The following is an 18,817-nucleotide window of genomic DNA, read 5'->3' on the forward strand; positions in this document are numbered from 1 at the left end:
TAGCACTGAATATTGTGATGTGACTATAATGTTCTTACATTTGAAACTCAAGAAGGAAAAGAATCTGTGTTCCTAAACAGCTAAATATGCAGCCAAAAAATGAAAGTTTTTTTCTTTTCTTTTTTTTTTTTTTTTAACACATTCACTTTGAAGGCCCTTCATCTCCTTCAGCATCCCAAAGATTAAGCACATGTTCTGCTTAGCTATAATAATACCACTGACATCACAGGACAGTTGCCTATAAGATTAGACTTCTGATGCTGGTCTCCCGCTTCGTTTTCTCACGGTCATCATCTTTATCTGGAAGAGCAGGTGTCTGAGTTACCTCTAGATTTTGCTCATATTGCCCTGCCAAGTCTAGATCCATGACCACCTCTGGCAGTGGGGAAGCAGGTAGGGCGATAAACTCCAAGTTAGGGTCTCTGATCAGTTTTCTAGTTAAGCCAGGGGAAGGGCTTTTCACAGTTGTAGTTGCTTTTAGCAGAAATAGTACTGAAGGTTCTTCTTTTGGTGGAAGACGATTGACTTTGCCTTAACCTTTCTGTCCTTAATATCTGTACACTTTGTTGCCACACAACAGGATGGGGATGTTTTCACATACTTGTACAAATCACTGTGCCAGTCAGGCATATTCTTGTAAGTAACACTCAACGTTAGATGTTACATCAAACATTATAATGGCACATTGAGCTTGGATATAATAGCCATCTCTCAGGACACCAGAGTCCTCCTGACCAGCTGTATCCCATACACTGAACTGAATAGATCCTCTGTTGGTATGCAGCACAAGGGGATGGACCTCAACACCCAAGGTAGCTGTGTACTTCTCAGATTCACCAGTCAGATAACATTTCATGAATGTGGTTTTTCCTGTACCACCATCACCAGCCAATACAAATTTGAACTGGATTGGTTTTCCTTGGGCAGCCATTGTGATGTGACTTCCAGAAATATCTCTGTACCCATATGACTGAGCAGCAGGAGAGCTCTTGACTGGATTTGCTCTGGGAATGTGGGCTAGGGTGTTTGGTTGAACATTTAAGGACTTTAAACTTAAATGTTTGGTAATGCAGAGTTGGAGAAACTTTCCTTTTTGTGTGTTGGAATGACTACCTCCATTATTCCAGACTACTTGCTCCTGGAAAGGTTTGTTTAGATGCCCAGACCTACTTTCAACTTGACCTTTTCCTTTTTTCTTCAGGGATTAAGGCCTGTGGTTTCCACAGAAGCACCACCTATCATATTTGCCACACCAACTAAACTGAGTTCCAGTTCTACTGCATATGATTATGCCGGGAAAAACAAAGTTCCAGAGCTGCAAAAGTTTTTCCAGGTGAGAGAAGAAACTCTAGAATAGTGAAGGTTGTGAAGTAAATAGGCTTGAAAAAACCCTATGGGAGTACCCTGGTGGCTTGGTGGTCAAGGACTTGGCGTTGTCACTGCTATGGCAGGTGCAGCCAAAAACAAACAAACAAAACCAGCAACAAAACAATAGGAACAACAACAACCAAAACTATGAAACTGTGTCTTAATCTAGTTTGTCACCCACTTCCCTCTTTGTCTTTAAATAGAATTCTTCTGATTTTAGTTTGAGCCATGCACTTGTAGAACTTAATGTAGGCAGAAACTGATGAAGAGGGTAGAGTGATTAACTTCCTCATCAGTGTTTAAGGATATGCAGGTTTTCAAATTGCATATGTAGTTGTTGATCCTCCATTGGGTGACGGAAGCAGTAGCATGTATAATGTATACTAACACTTGCAGTCCAGTATATATTTGGCTTTGGGACACAAGCAGTAACTTTGGGCAATGAGTTTTCTTGTAATTGTTTTTTGTTTGCTTGATATTAAAATTCATGTTACTAGAAGTGGAGGAGGCTTTCTTGGGTTTGCTGATCAGCAGAGAGAAACCAGAATTGGACTTTAAAATATTATTAATGTTAATCTGCATACAGATAATTGAGAGGTCAGTGATCCGACTACATCTCAGGCGTCGTGGGAGTAGCAATAGCTCGTACTGCTGTTGCTGGAAGGTAGCTTCCCCCTCTTCAGAAATATGTCCAGATTCAGGACCGGCTTGAGGACTTTTGATCAATTTAATCTCTTTTTGTCTGATAAGTAAGACTTGAGTGGGCATTTGGGGTTTTGAGTTGCAGTGGGGAGGGATTTTGGAGACTGCAAAATAATGGATTAAAAATTTTATGGAGTCTCATTATTAAATAGGGGTTTAGCAGCTTAACAGAAAGAAGGTAGTTGAATATAAAATGGACTTAAAACCTATTAATTGACCTGGTGTGCTCAGACTTCATCCACTGATGATCAGAAGTCGGACTAACTGTAGAGCATCTCTTGTGCCTACAGGTCTTTGATTTGCTTCTGATTACCTTTAAAGAAAATTCACCAGTGCTCCTTTTGTAATTAAGCAATATATGATGAATTCCTTAGAATTTTGGAATTTGTTGTGTGCATGTCCTGAGGCTGCATTTTGGAGAATGACTTTGGACTTACAGGCTGTAGCTACATTTGTAAGAAAATATACCAGTATTTCAGTTAGCATTCTAGTGGATTAGGGCTTTTTCCGTTGTGGTGGGTTGATGGATTAGTTGTAAAGTAGAGGCATTTGTTCTACGTTAGCCTAAATTGTGAAATCTTTTTCTTATCCACCATGTCCTTGATAATTCTTTCTTTCAAGAGAACCGACGGTGTGCCCATCCACCTGAAACGAGGCCTGCCTGACCAAATGCTTTACCGGACCACCATGGCGCTGACAGTGGGAGGGACCATCTACTGCCTGATTGCCCTCTACATGGCATCACAGCCCAGAAACAAATGAGTTAGCCTGCAGAGGACTCGTTTGCTTTTTGGCAGTAAATCCTTTGAATTTTTATTTTTATTTTTCATTATTTCTGTACAATTGTTTCCTTGGGTTTTTTTTTTTTTTTTACATGAATGGTCTATTTAACATCTCTAAAAAAAAAACAAAGATATTAAGACAATATTTTGGTTTGTTTATTAAATGCACTTAGCCTATGAGAGCTCATTCAAAAGTTAAAAAACTGTTGTTTAAAGAAATGCTGCTGCTCTCCGATTTTGGGCTCCTGATTTCCCTGGAGGTTCTGAATGAAGGTTGCACACAGGCTCATTAACAGCAGTCTGTGCTAAGGTCCTTAGGGACTTGTGGTGGAGTTTTGAGCGTGGGGTGCAGAAGCCTTTCTGGATTTGGATGTGACTGAGGAAGGAAGACAGAAGCCAAGGCCAGGCTCATGAAATGAGAATTAGTGGTCACCTTAGGGATTTTTCCATCTTGCTGTAAAATGTTAATAGAAATTATTTGCAGCCTGCCTCTGTTCATTGGGCAGTTCGTTTAAAAGGGTTATTTGCACCATCTCAGATCTTTAGTGAAATTTTATGCGTGATTGTTATGTATTTATTCCGCCATGGGAACAGAGAACACCTGTTTAGTGTTGCACTTTAGACCAGTGTCTGTCCTATTAATTCAGCTCCGACACAGATTCTCCTTTACCTTTTAAAAATGTTATGGCTTTAAATTATGATTTATTTTAATTGTGGAATAAATACATGAATGAAAAAAAATCTCAAGTTTGAAGTCTTTTTAAACAAGCTTTCAAAATAATTTTAGAACACAACAGAGGAATCTTAAACGTGAATCTAATTTCTTTCTTTTTAATTAGACAAGAGATAATCTTTATAAACTGTTTTCTCAGAGTCAAGTAATAGGAAGCGGATGGCATCTTCATGATTACCATATAGTTCCTTATAAGAAACTGGCTTGCCCCTCAGTGAAATGTGCCTGTAACACACAGTTCATTTAGACAGTAATTTCCTGAGTTGTCACAATTGGTAGACTTCACATACCCCATGTTAATGCTGAAAAAAGGTAGAATTTTATTACATAATTGGTGGTCTGTATCTTGCCATAGCAATTAACAGAAGCCTCTTATCCTTAAGAGGATAAAATGTGGTGTGTTTTTGAAAATATTCAGTAGCATTCTCACAGGCTAGGAAGCCCTTACTTGCCTGTACAGTTCTAAACTTTATTCTTTCCTGTTATTTCCCCCAAGTTTTTATTTTGAGAAATTTTAGACTATAGAAAGATTGTAAAAATTTTCCAATATGTACCTGTATGTTCTTCACTTAGATTACCAGTTTTCAGTATTTTTGCTCCTCTTTGCTTTTTCTTGCTCTCTCCCAAACACAGGCACACAGTGAATGTATATACACACACATGCCTGGGTTCTCCTGGATTGTTTAAGATTAAGCTATGGAATTATGGTAATTCAACCATAAATACACTAGCCACTATCTCCTAAGAATAGGGACGTTTTCCTTCATAGTCATAATACAGTTATTATGCTCAATTTAATACTGATAACAATACTGCTCTCTAATAAATAGTCTATCACAATAATTATATCCTAGGTATCCCAGTATGTCCTTTATAGTTGGGTTTTTGAAAATAACTGGCACCTGCAGCATGTGGAAATTCCTGGGCCAGGAATAAACCCGTGCTGCAGTTGCAGCCTGTGCCACAGCTTAGGTGACACTGAATACTTAACCTGCTGTAGCACAAGGGAACATCCTAAAAATAACAGCTTTATTGGGATATAATCCACATACCAACATTCAGCTACTTATTTTTTATTTTTCTTTTTACAGCCATGAGAGTGGCACATGGACATTCCCATGCTAGAAGTCAAGTTGGAGGTGCAGGTGCAGTCCTGTGTCACAGCCACAGCAACACTGGATCCAAACCAGATCCTTAACCCACCAAGTGAGGTCAGGGATTGAACCTGCATCCTCACAGAGACAGTGTTGGGTTCTTAACCTGCTGAGCCACAATGGGAACTCCAATTCGCTTATGCAAAGTGTACAAGTCAGTTTTTTTTTAACCATTGAAAGTAGTTGTGCAGCTATTGCCACACTCAATTTAAAACATTTTCATGACCCTAAAAGGAAACTCTGTGCCCATTAGCAGTCATCTTCCTTCTCTCCCCGCACTACCAAGCCCTAGGTAACCACTAATCTGTTTTCTTTTTTGGACATTTTGTATAAATACAGTCATATAGTATGTAATCTTCTGTGTTGAACTTCTCTCAGTGTGATGACTTCCAGGTTCATCCATTTGTAGTATATATTAATACTTCTTTCCTTTTTATGCTAAATAATATTCCATTGCATAGATATACTACATTTTGTTTGTCCATTCATCAGTTAATGGATATTTGGGGTATTCCCAACTTTTGACTTAAACACTATTATGTTTCTTTCACATTGGTGTACAAGTTTTTGTATGGACATATATTTTCATTTCTCTTGGATATATACCTAGGATTGAAATTGCTGGGTCATATGGTAACTCCATGCCAGACTTTTTGAGGAACTGCCAAACTGTTTGCAGATCGTCTCTTCCAGTTTTTACATTCCCACCAGAAATTACAGGTGGTTTTTGCTTTTATTTTGGGTGCGTGATCCACTCAGGGGTTACACACTGCATTAATTCGTCACATCCCTTTAGTCTCCTTCTATCCAGAACCGTCTGCAGTGTTCTTTGTGACACTGCCCTATTTGCCACGCAGGGCAGGGTGTTGTAAAATGTCCTCCACCTTGGATCTATCTCCTCATGGCAGGATTCAGGTTAAGCATTTTTGTCAGGAATTCTTCAACATAGTATGTTGTATCCTTATTTTGTCAGGCAGCTCTTGATACCAGTTCGTCCCATTATTAGAGGTTTGAAGTTGGTTAATTAATGTTGTCTACCAGGTTTCTCCCTTAGAAAGATACCCTTTCCCCTTTGTAATTAGTAAGCAGTCTGTGGGGTCATGTTTAGATTGGGACTGTTGTGTTCTCAGTAGTTTGGCAGTCAGTGAAGTGTTCATTGGTGATTCTTGACTGAAGCATTTATTACTACAGTGGTTGTAAAAAAGTGATTGTCTCTCATTCCTCCTACATTGTTGACATATTTCAGTAAAGAGTACTCCCCTTTTAAGGGGTTTTAGTGTAATTTTCTCATTCAGTGTAATGAACAGCTATGTCATTATTCATGCTGATTCTCAAATTCGGCTGAAATTTGGCTTCTGTGTCTTGCTGATGAGCCCCTATCAGTCTTTGAGCATTACTTTTATTTTAGAGCCTTACCCTCAGCATATGGAGGTTCCCAGGCTAGGGGTTGAATTGGAGCTGCAGCCGCTGGCCTACACCACAGCCACAGCCACGTCAGATCCAAACTGCACTGGCAACCTACACCACAGCTCACAGCAATTCTGGATCCTTAACCCACTGAGCGAGGCCAGGGATTGAACCTACATTCTCGTGGATACTAGTTAGATTCGTCTTTGCTGAGCCACGATGGGAATTCCTGGGCATTACTTTCTGACATAGGATGATTTCCATGTTTACCTTGTATTTTCTCCATTCCAGTTTCTTCTGCTGACTTTCAGGTATGTTCCATTCATTTATATATAGATGTGTTTTCCTTCTCTGAACATTTTATTTTTGCCTAGCTGGTACTATACATTCCTACTTCTCAAATAGTTGGGAGATTATTCTTGATCTCATTTTTCTGAATTGTGTTTCATTTTATGAATACATTATAGTTTCTTTAGTCTCCTTTTGGTGATTTAAATTTTTTGCTTCTGTAAACATTGCCTTAAATGTATAATCTTCTTTATACATCATGTTACATATTGCTCAGTATTTGTAGAGTAATTTCTAGAGGTGAGACTTTTAAAGCAAAGAGAATGTGCATCTCCGACTTTGATAGCTGTTCCTCATTACAAGAGATGATGCTTCCGTAAGTTGCGTTTAGCCATGATGAGGGTGCCCGTTCGTCCTCTGCCGAGACCAGCTCAGCAGGATGGGGCTGAAGAATGGGTGCTGTGGAACTTAAGGAAAAAAAGTTAACATAAAACAAGACACAGGGACATTTATCTTAAGTAAAGGTGGGCACGGGGCGGGGGGGGGGGGGGGGGGGGGGGAGGAAGGGGGGGGAACACTCAAGGTCTCAGGGACCAAGAGCCCTGCCTCAAGAAACCACACTGCTTTTATTGTGCTCTTTAGATGAGATCAAGTGAGGAGTGGCCATGGGTGGATGATACAGGGTTTATTTACTATTATATAAGTTCTTTTACTATTTAAAAAGCCACTTAGGTGGTAAAAGGTTAAGCTCTTACTCTGACCTCTAGGCATATAACAGTTCTTAAGCTTAAGTCACTTATGCCTTTAGATCTTTGTTCTTAAGCTTAAGTCATTTACCAGCACAGTGATTGTTTTTCCAAGTAGGAAGATGGGATAAAGTAGGACAAGAAGATGGGATAAAGTAAAGAAGGACAAGATGGAGTTTTCAAAGAAACATGTTTTGCAACAGTCCTCCCTTTTGTCAGTCTGTTAAGTGATAAGATTTCTTTGGTTTAAATTGCTTTTCCAGTGTACTTAGTGATGTTGAATATCTTTCTTTAATTTAAAATTTATATTTAAAATATTTTAAATCTTTTCATTTTTAAAGGTAAGTTATATTTCCTTTTTGTGAACTATCTAATCATATTCTTGCCCTATTTAAACCCAGGTGCTTTTTGATAATGCTGTAAATGTTATTCATCCATCAGGCTGACTTCCTCAGAAACAGGCTCTACTGATTCCTGTTTGAGCCCAACATCTTCTGATTGCAAATCTCTAGAAATTTATTAAAACCAGCCAGTGAAGAAAGGGGGCCTTTCTGGAATCTGAATAGAGCTGGGCCTCACAAGGCCTATCTTTGGGACCAAGGTGACTGTCCTTTCTGTCCTTCTGTTGGCTGTGCAGCTGTTAAAGCTGGTCCACAGAAACAGAGTTAATGTCTGTGTCTTGTCCATATGTAGGAAATGGTTGTCTAGCCACCAAAACCAGAAGGGAGACTATCATTGGCCCCTTTTGGGTCAGGTGTCCCCTACTGGGCCAATCGCCTGTTTGGTGCCAGCCTGTGTGGGGAGATGCAGTGCAGGAGCTCAGGGTGGCCTGTTCCTGGGTCTTCACTGAAGGCTCAGAGTCTTTCACCATGTTCTTAGGATTATTCCTTCTAAGCATGGTACTTTGAACCCTTGCCAGGTTGGATTGTTTACTCAGAGGACCATCCTCCTTGTCAGTGCTGTCTGGATGAGATGCTGTCAGTGGAGGGACAGTCACTCTCCTCACTGCTTCCAGGTCAGTGGTTAGTCTTCACCACAGTGGTCTGAGCTCACATAGCCCTGGGGGTAGGAAGACTCCATGGAGTACCCAAGCAAGGATAGTTTTAAGGGAATCAGTTTTTAGATCTCAGCTTCCACTATACTTCCTAAAGCTGAGCTGCCTGAGAATACACCTAGCTTAAGGGGCCCCTTAAATCCTTTTCCAATCTACAAAAGGAGAGCAAACCCTCACCCATTCAGGTCAGGACCAAGATGTGCTGCTCTGCTCTCTGGGATGCCATAGGGATAATTCTAAATATAACTGTTGAGAATATGACTCTAATGATTAGGGGGAACAAATCCTTTTACAATTTAAAAGTTTTCTAAGTGCTTTTAACAAAATCGAAGGAGGAAGCAGTTGAGCTGTCAGTTGATCATTAAAAATAATTTCGATAATAGGTTACTGCATCACTTTGGTGTACAGGTTGGGAGTTCAAGTAATTCAGAGATGTTGCTATTACCGAACTTCCATTGCCATTGCCATCTATTTATTTATGAGAACAAGGTTTCTCAGGGCTCAATGTCTATAAAAATGAAAAACAGGAATGCAGTTGGTGCTGAAACTGCCTTAGCAGGAAGCAGGATTCATCCGTGGAGATAGGAACCCACACTCTCTCTGTAATTGGGATGCATTTCTAGTGAAATTTTGCTCATGTTTAATAATCAGTATTTATATTTTGTTGTTTTGCAATATGGCTAACAACAATCATAATCCTACAATCTAGGATAAAAATTTTAAAAACAATTAGAGCTTATGGTCATAGGAAATTTAACCAAATTTAGTATATTACAGAGAATTATAAGTGTGATCAATAAGAGACTTTCAAGGAGTTCTCATTGTGGCTTAGTGGGTTAAGAACCTGACTAGTGTCCATGAGGGCGTGAGTTCAATTCCTCGCCTCACTCAATGGGTTAAGGATCTGGCATTGCCGTGAACTGTGGTGTAGGTTGCAGATGTGGCTCGGATCTGGCATTGCTGTGCTTATGGTATAGGCCAGCAGCTACAGCTCTGATTTGACCCCTACCGTATTCTGCAGATGCAGCCCAGAAAAGCAAAAAAAAAAAAAAAAAAAAACACTTCCAAGCCTAAAAATATGTTACATTATGGTAAAACTTGGGGGGGAAAATTATAGATGGAGGACTGTAGTGGAGATACAAGTTCAAGAAGAAATTTCTGACTTAAATAGACATTTGTGTTTTAAACTAGATGAAGGTAGGTGTCAAATTGCAATGAAATTTACAATCTAATGGGTACATTTATAAGAGTGACTTAAAAGTTTAAGCTATTATTTACAATATGCCAGAAACTATATTCTTTGCAATATTGAAACTTAAAATGAAAGGCATTTTTTTTTTCATTTTTTAAAGTTTCATTGAATCATGGTTGATATACAATGTTGTGATGCTTTCTGCTCTACAACAGAGTGATTCTGTTACACATGTACACACATCCATTCTTTTTCAGATTCTTTTCCCACATATACCATCATGGAATATTGGATAGAGTTCTGTGTGCTATACAGCAGGTCCTCCTTGGCCAGTCATTCCATATACCCCAGTGTGCATATGCCAGTCCCAAACCCCCAGTCTACCCCTCCACCTACTATCTGTCCCCTTTGGTAATCAAAAGTTTGTTTTCAAAGTGTGTTAGTCTGTTTCTGTTTGGCAAATAAATTCATTTGTATCTTTTTTTTTTTTTTATATTCCACATGTGATATCATATGATGTTTATTTTTCACTGTCTAATTTCATCTAGTATGATAATCTCTGGGTCCATCTATGTTGCTGCAAATGGTATTATTTTATTCTTTTTTATGGCTGAGTAATACTCCATTTTATATATGTACCACATCTTCTTTATCTTTTCCTCTGTCAGTAGACATTTAGGTTACTTCCATGTCTTGGCCATTGTAAGTAGTGCCACAGTGAATAGTGGGGTGCATGTATTTTTTTGAATTATATTTTTCTCTGGATAGATGCCCAGTAGTGGTAGTTCTGTTTTTAGTTTTTTGAGGAACCTCCATACTGTTTTCCATATTGGTTACACCAGTTTACATCCCCACCAAGAGTATAAGAGGGTTCCTTTTCTTCACACCCTCTCTGGCATTTATTGTTGGTAGATTTTTTGATGATGGCCATTCTGGCTAGTGTAAGGTAGTACCTCATAGTAGTTTTGATTTGCATTTCTGTAGTAATTAGTGATGTTGAACATCTTTTTATATGTTTTCTGGCCATCTGTATTTTCTTTGGAGAATTGTCTGTTTAGATCTTCTGCTGATTTTTCTATGGGGTTGTTTGGTCTTTTTGGTATTGAGCTTCAGGAGGTGTTTATATATTTTGGAGATTAAACCCGTGTCAGATGCTTCATTTGCATGTATTTTCTCCCATTCTATGGGTTGTCTTTTGGTTTTGTTTAGGGTTTCCTTCAAGTTTTTGGTCATTCCCTGCAGAGTTTCTGCTGAAAAATCAGCCAGTGGCCCTATCAGGGTTCCCTTGTATGTTGTTGGTTTCTTTTCCCTAGCTGCTTTCAGTATTTTCTCTTTGTCTTTAATTTTGTCAGTTTGATTAATATGTGTCTCCAGGTGTTCCTCCTTGGGTTTATTCTATATTGTGTTTGTTGTGCTTACTGGATTTGAGTGAGTGATTCTTTTCCTCTGTTAGGGAAGTTCTTGGCTATTATCTCTTCAGATACTCTCTTTAGCCCTTTCTCTCTTCCTTGTCCTTCTGGTACCCCTATAATGCAAATGTTGGTGCGTTCAAAGTTGTTCCAGAGTTTTTTAAGATTGTCCTAATTTCTTTTCATTCTTGTTCTTTCTTTCTTTCTTTTTCTTTTTCTTTTGCTTCTTTAGGGCCACATCTGTGGCATATGGAAGTTCCCAGGCTAGGCGTTGAATCAGAGTGGCAGCTGCCAGCCTACACTGCCGCCACAGCAACGTCAGATCCGAGCTGCATCTGTGACCTATACCATACAGCTCACAGCAACGGCAAATCCTTAACCCAATGAGCGAGGCCAGGGATCAAACCCGTATCCTCATTGATACTAGGCAGTCTTGGTACCACTAAGCCACAATGGGAACTTCCTCATTCTCTTTTCTTTATCCAGTTACATGTCAGTGATTTCCACCAGTTTGTCTTCCACCTCACTTATTTCTTTTTCTGCCTCCTGTATTATGCTATTGATTCCTTCTAGTGAATATTTCATTTAGGTTATTGTGTTTTTCATCTGTGCTTGTTTAATCTCCTCCCTACCCCCCCACTTTATTTATTTATTTATTTATTTTCATCTTTTTGTCTTTTTCTAGGCCGCTCCCATGGCATATGGAGGTTCCCAGGCTAGGGGTCGAATCGGAGCTGTAGCCACCACCCTATGCCAGAGCCACAGCAACACAGGATCCGAGCCTCGTCTGCAACCTATACCACAGCTCATGGCAACACCAGATCCTTAACCCACTGAGCAAGGCCAGGGATCAAACCGGCAACCTCATGGTTCCTAGTCGGATTCATTAACCACTGAGCCACGACGGGAACTCCTCCTGCTTTATTTTTAAATTTTTTTTGGTCTTTTTGCCTTTTTTAGGGCTGCTTCTGCAGCATATGGAGGTTCCCAGGCTAGGGGTCTAATCGGAGCTGTAACCACAGCCACAGCAACATGGGATCCAAGCCGCATTTGTAACCTACACCACAGCTCACGGCAATGCCAGATCCTTAACCCACAGAGCAAGGCAGGGATCGAACCCACAACCTCATGGTTCCTAGTCTGATTTGTTAACCACTGCACCACAATGGGAATGCCTCCTGCTTAGTTTTTGTTTCTCAGGATTACTTTGACAATTCTGGATCTTTTATGGTTCCATATAAATTTTTGTTTGTTCTAGTTCTGTGAAAAATATGGTAATTTGATAAGGGTAATTTGATAGGGATTGCATTGAATCTGTTGATTGTTTTGGGCAATGTGGCCATTTTAACAATGTTAATTCTTCCAATCCAGGAGCATGGACTATTTTTCCATTTCTTTGAATCCTGTTTAATTTCCTTAATTAATGTTTTATAATTCTCAGCATATAAGTCACCTCCTTGGTCAGGTTTATTCCTAGGTATTTAATTTTTGGGGCTGTGATTTTAAAAGGTATTGTATTTTGATATTCCTTTTCTAATATTTCATTGTTAGTATACAGAAATGCAACCAATTCCTAGATGTTAACCTTGTATCCTGCTACTTTTCTGAATTCATTGATCAGTTCAGGTAGTTTTTGTGTGGAGTCCTTAGGGTTTTCTGTATGTAGTATCATGTCATCAGCATAGAATGACAGTTTCACCTCTTCTCTTCCAATTTGAATACTTTTTATTTCTTTTGTTTGTCTGATTGCTGTGGCTAGGACTTCCAAAACTATGTTGAATAAAAGTGGTGAGAGTGGGCATCCTTGTCTTGTTCCAGATTTTAGTGGGAAGGCTTTCAGCTTTTCTCTATTGAGTATTATATTGGCTGTGGGTTTCTCATAAATGGCTTTTATTACATTAAGATATGTTCCCTCTATACCCACTTTGGTGAGAGTTTTTATCATGAATGGATGTTGGATTTTGTCAGATGATTTTTCTGCATCTATTGAGATCATGTGGTTTTCGACTTTTTTTTTTTGTATGACTTTGATTTGCATTTGTTGGACTAAACTTGTGAACCTGGGATGAATCCCACTTGGTCGTGGTGTACGATCTTTTTTATGTGTTGTTGGATTCAGTTGGCTGAATTTTTTTTGAGAATTTCTATGTCTGTAGTCATCAAAGATATTGGCCTATAATTTTCTTTTTTGGTAGTATCCTTGTCTGGTTTTGGTATTACGGTGATGGTGGCTTCATGGAAAGTCTTTGGGAGTGTTCCTTTTTCTTCAGCCATTTGAAGAAGTTTAAGAAGGATGGGTATGAGTTCTTTGTATGTTTTTTAGAATTCACCTGTGAAGCAGTCTGGTCCTGGACTTTTGTTTGTAGGGAGTGATTCTATTACATATTTAATTTTGTTTCTAGTGATCAGTCTGTTTATTTGATATATCTCTTCTTGGTTCAGTTTTGGTGGGCTGTATGTCTCTAGAAAGTTTTCCATTTCTTCTAGGTTGTCAGGTTTATTTGTATGTAATTGTTCATGGTATCCTCTTATGGTTTTTTTGTATTTCTGAGGTATCTGTTGAGATTTCTTATTTTGTTTGCATTCTTTCTCTCTTTTTGATGAGTCTGGCCAAAGTTTTGTCAATTTTGTTTACCCTTTCGAAGAACCATCTCTTGGTTTCATTGAATTTTTTTTCTTTTCTGAATCTCTATTTTATTGATTTGCTCTCTGATCTTTATGATTTTCTTTCTTTTGACTTCAGGTTTTGTTTGCTCTCTTTTTCTGATTCTTTTAGGTGGTGGGTTAAGTTTTTGATTTGAGATTTTTCTTCTTTTTTTGAGAAAGGGCCTGTATTGCTATGAACTTCCCTCTAAAAGCAATGCTTTTGTGGCATCCCATAGATTTTGAATGGTTGTGTTTTCATTATCATTTGTCTTGAGGTATTTTTAAATTTCCTTTTGATTTCCTTCTTGACCCATTGGTTTTTTTAATAGCATGTTTAGTCTCCATGTAGTCAGTTTTTTCTCATTTCTTGCCCTATGGTTGATTTCTAGTTTCATGCCATTGTGGTCAGAGAAGATACTTGAAATAATTTCTTTTTTTTTTGTCTTTTTGTTGTTGTTGTTGCTATTTCTTGGGCTGCTCCCGCGGCATATGGAGGTTCCCAGGCTAGGGGTTGAATCGGAGCTGTAGCCACCACCCTATGCCAGAGCCACAGCAACATGGGATCTGAGCTGCGTCTGCAACCTACACCACAGCTCACGGCAACGCCGGATCGTTAACCCACTGAGCAAGGGCAGGGACCGAACCCGCGACCCCATGGTTCCTAGTCGGATTCGTCAACCACTGCGCCACGACGGGAACTCCTGAAATAATTTCTATACTCTTAAATTTGTTGAGCTTAGTTTTGTGCCCCAGTATGTTGTCAGTCGTTGAGAATGTTCATGTGCACTTGAAAAGAATGTATGTTCTGAATTTTTTGGGATATAATTCTTGAAAATATCAGTTAAGCTTAATTTTTCTTCCTATTATGTCTTTTAGGATTTCTGTTGCCTTTTTGGGTTTCTTTCTAGAGGATCTGTCCAAATATGTGAGTGGGGTGTTAAAGTCTCCTACTATTTTTGTATTCCCATCAATTTCTCCTTTTATGTCTGTTAGTATTTTTTTTTTTAATGTATTTGTGTGCTTTTATATTGGGGCATCTATATTGATGAGTGTAATATCCTCTTCTTGAATGGATTTTTTATCATTAAACAATGGATCCTTTTTGTCTTTTTGGCCTTTGTTTTAAAACCTGAGATGAGTATTGCAACTCCTGCTTTCCTGTCTTTTCCATTTGCAGGAAATATCTTTTTCCATCCCATCACTTTCAGTTTATGTGTTCTTTGCCCTAAGGTCAGTCTCTTGTAGGCAGCATATGTAGGCTCTTGTTTTTTTTTAATCTACTCTGCCAGTCTATTTTTTTTTTTTTTTTGGCCACTCAGTCCATTGACATTTAAGGTAATTAATTAATTAATTATTATTTTTTGTCTTCTTGCCATTTCTTGGGGCGCTCCTGCAGCATATGGAGGTTCCCAGGCTAGGGGTCTAATCAGAGCTGTAGCCGCCAGCCTATGTCAGGGCCATAGCAACGTGGGATCTGAGCCGCATCTGCAACCTACACCACAGCTTATGGCATCGCTGGATCCTTAACCCACTGAGCAAGGCCAGGGATCGAATCTGCAGCCTCATGGTTCCTAGTCGGATTTGTTAACCATTGAGCCATGACAGGAACTCCCATTTAAGGTAATTATTGATAAATATATATTAAACCTTGTTTTCCAGTTATTTTATGTTTTTCCTTTCTCTTTTTTTTTGGTTGGATGATTTCCTTTTATTTTATGCTTGTGTCTTTGTCTTTATAATTTTTGTGACTGTATTGTTTGGTTTTGATTTGTGGTGGTTTTGTTTTTCAAGTATGTTAACCTGTTTCTGCTTGCTTTAGCCTGATAGTCGTATACACTTAAACATGTCCTCTTTTTTTTTTTTTTTTTTCCTTCATAGGGCTGCATTTGTGGCATATGGAGGTTCCCAGGTAAGGGGTCCAGTTGGAGCTACAGTTGCTGGCCACAGTCACAGCCACAGCCACGCAGGATCTGAGCTGCATCTGCAACCTATACTACAGCTCATGGCAACACCAGATCCTTAACCCACTGAGCAAGGCCAGGGATTGAACCCGCAACCTGATGGTTCCTAGTCGGATTCATTTCCACTGCACCATAACGGGAACTCCAACTCAAACATATTCTTAAAAAAAAAAAAAAAAAAAGATTTTCATACTTTCCTTTCCCATACTTTTTGATCTTAATGTACTTTTTAGACATTTTCATATTTATCTTTTTGCTGTTCCTTTTGTTTTTCATTGCTTTCGAAATAGGTTTTTTCCCCCCTTTTAAATCTGTATCCTAGCTTATAGTGATTACTTTCCAATTGTGATTTTCTCCATCCTATTTCTTCTTACTTATTTTTTTATTTAGAGGAGTCCTTTCAGTATTTCTTTTAGAATGGGCTTGATATTGCTGTACTCTTTTGGTTTTTGTTTCTTGGAGAAATTCCTTATTTCTTGCTGGATAGAGTCTTCTAGGCTGTAAAATTTTCCCTTTTAGAACTTTGAATATATCATGCCACTCTCTTCTGGCCTGTAGTGTTTCCGTAGAAAAATCAGTTGAAAGCCTTATGGGGGTTCCCTTATAATTAACTGTTTGTTTTTCTATTGCTGCCTTTAGAATCCTCTTTGTTTTTAACTTCTGCCATTTTTATTATGTTTTTGTGTGGGCTTATTTGGGTTCAGCTTGTTTGGGGCCCTCTATTCTTCCTGTACCTTGATATGTTTCCTTTAGATTTGGGAAGTTTTCAGTCATAATTTTTTCAAATATATTTTTCAATCCCCTTTTCTTTTTCTTCTCCCTTTGGAATCCCTATTTTGTGTAGAATGGCCCAATTTATGTTACCCCATAGATGTCTTACATGGCTTTCATATTTTTTCAGTTGGTTTTCTGTCTGCTCTCCTCAGTGGGTGATTTCCATTATCCTCTCTTCTGAGCATCTCAGGCTGTGGTGTCCTGGGAGGTGGTACCAGAGGTCTGTGTGGCTCTCTGCTTTGCCCTCCTCATTCCAGCTGCTGCACTGTTCTCTGAAGTTTTTTTTTTTTGTTGTTGTTGTTGTTTTTGTCTCTTTAGGGCTGCACCTGTGGCACAAGGAGGTTCCCAGGCTAGGGGTCTAATCGGAGCTACAGCTGCTGGCCTACGCCAGAGCCACAGCAACGCTAGATCCGAGCTGCGTCTGACCTACACCACAGCTCAAGGCAATGCTGGATCCTTAACCCACTGAGCGAGGTCAGGGATCAAACCTGCAATCCTGTGGTTCCTGGTCAGATTTTTTTTTTCTGTTGTGCCACGATGGGAACTCCTCTCTGAAGCTTTGAGGTCCCTCTGTATCGGCTGATCTCCCTATCAGTTGGGTGGCTTCCCAGGGGGTGGGTTCCTTTCCTCTTTCACAGCTCCCTCTCAGGAGTGCTAGTCACGTCCTGATTCCTTTCTCTTTCTCTCTTTTTTTTCCCTTTTGTTCTACCCAGTTATGTGGAGAGGTTTCTTGCCCTTTGTGGAGGTTTAGGGTCTCTGCCAGTGTTCTTTAGATGTTCTGTGTGAATCATTCTATATGTAGGTGGTTTTTTTGGATGTGTTTGTGGGATAAGGTGAGCACCTCATCTTACTCCTCTGCCATCTTGATCCTACCCTTGTTTAACTTTTAAATCTTTGTTTCTTTGTTGAAACATTTCTTGTAGTTTGTAGATCTTCACCTCCAGTTTTTTCTGAGATCTTGGATCATCTTTACTGTCATTACTCTAACGTCTTTTTCATAGAAGTTGCTTATCTCCAGTTCACTTAGTGTTTTTCTAGGGTTTTGATTTATTCCCTTATCTGAGTCATATTTCTCTGCCTTTTCCTTCTTTTTTTTAATTTTTGTTTTTTCCGTTATAGCTGGTTTACAGTGTTCTCTCAATTTTCTGCTGTACAGCAAGGTGACCCAGTTACACATACAGGTATACATTCTTTCTCTTCCTTTTTGTTTTGTATAGTTTTTTTTGTGTGGTCTCTTTTTTGTAGGCTGCAGGGTTGTAGCCTGTCTTGCTTCTGGTGTCTGCCCCCTTGGGGGTCACGTTGATAAAGGGGCTCGTGGCAGGCTTCCTGATGGGAGGGACTGGTGCCTGCCCACTGCTAGATGGAGCTGAGTCTTCTTTTCTGGTGGGTGGGGCTCTGTCTCTGGGTGTGATTAGAGGTGGATCTGTGCCTGGGAGGACTTTAGGTAGCCTGTTTGAGAGGTGGAGCTTTGTTCCCACCCTTTTTGTTTGGCCTGTACTTCTCAGCCCTGATGGGTGGGGCCAGATTTTTCCAAAATGACAGCTTCCAGGGGAGCTCATGCCAGTTGTTATTCCCAGGACCTCCACTCCCAATGTCCTTTCTCCACAGTGAGCAGCAGCCACCCCCTGCTTTCCCAGGATATCCTTTAAGACTTGCAGGTAGGGTCTGACCCAGATTCTTATGGCGTTCCCTCTTTGCCCCGGGACCTAGTGCACATGAAACGCTGCGTGCATGCTCCAAGAATGAAGGCTCTCTTTCCCCCAGTCTTGTGGAGCTCCTGCACACAAGCCCCCCTGGCCTTCAATGCCAAATGCTGTAGGGGCTCCTCCTTCTCCTCCCCCTCCTCCCAATGCCAGATCCCCATGGCTGGGGAACCTGATGTGGGATTCAGAACTTTCACTCCTATTACAGAGACTCTGGGATATAGTCATTGGCTAGGCTGTGGGTCACTCCTGGCAGGTATGGGATTGCTTGTATTGCAAGAGTGCCCCTCCTACCATCTCGATGTGGCTTCTTTGTCTGTGGTTGTAGGATATCTTTATTGGTAGCTTCTGGTCTGTTTTACTGGTGGTTTTTCAGCCGTTCATTGTAATTTTGCTGTTTTCGTGAGAGGTGAGTTTGAGTCCTTCTAGTCTGTCGTCTTGCCTTTCTTACCCTTATAATGAAAAGCTTTAGATGTTAAGCTTACATAATACAAAGGGGTACACATCGTTTTTTAAAATTCTTTTAGGGTGAACAAGAGCAAGAAAGGTTGAAATGACTGCTTGACACTTTTCCTTTCAAAGAAGTGCCTGTTCACTCTTTTGTTTTCTGTCAGCCAAATTCCCTCTCCAGGTCTGATGAGCTTTCCTTTCCCTTTCTGGTCCTTCATCCACTAACTCCAGTGTGAAGCTGTCAGTGGCCTGGTGGAGGTGGGAGTGGCTTTTATAACAATGGCAGGAATTCTTTGATTTATACACTGTTTCTCCCCTTTTTGTGTGTGTAGCCCTGGGCAGGCTTCTCAAGCTTGTCCGATGTTGAGGTTCCTAATCTCCAAGTTTTCCTTTGGCCTTTTCCTATTTCTGGAAGCTGTGTACGCCTTTCACTCTCTGGCCTTTGATA

The 18,817-nt window shown here is 39.8% G+C and overlaps 1 protein-coding gene and 1 pseudogene across 4 annotated transcripts in view; one reads left to right on the forward strand and one right to left on the reverse strand.

Moving 5' to 3' along the window:
• The window catches only part of LOC125128129 (cytochrome c oxidase subunit 7A-related protein, mitochondrial), a 63,717-nt gene that overhangs the window by 25,753 nt on the left and 19,147 nt on the right, over nt 1-18,817 (forward strand). The window contains exons 2-4 of one of the 4 annotated variants that reach the window (XM_047782203.1): nt 1,202-1,333; nt 1,955-2,117; nt 2,692-2,886. In XM_047782203.1, coding sequence (XP_047638159.1) covers nt 1,202-1,333; nt 1,955-2,080 — 258 coding nt within the window. In that variant the 3' untranslated portion in view covers nt 2,081-2,117; nt 2,692-2,886. Of the gene's footprint in view, nt 1-1,201; nt 1,334-1,954; nt 2,118-2,691; nt 3,594-18,817 lie in introns of those variants that run through there. The other 3 variants (XM_047782201.1, XM_047782202.1, XM_047782204.1) reach the window with 3 other exon arrangements.
• Nucleotides 26-1,204, reverse strand: LOC125128128 (GTP-binding nuclear protein Ran-like; annotated as a pseudogene).

The sequence above is a fragment of the Phacochoerus africanus genome, chromosome 5, assembly GCF_016906955.1.
Source record: "Phacochoerus africanus isolate WHEZ1 chromosome 5, ROS_Pafr_v1, whole genome shotgun sequence".
Lineage (NCBI taxonomy): Eukaryota > Metazoa > Chordata > Mammalia > Artiodactyla > Suidae > Phacochoerus > Phacochoerus africanus.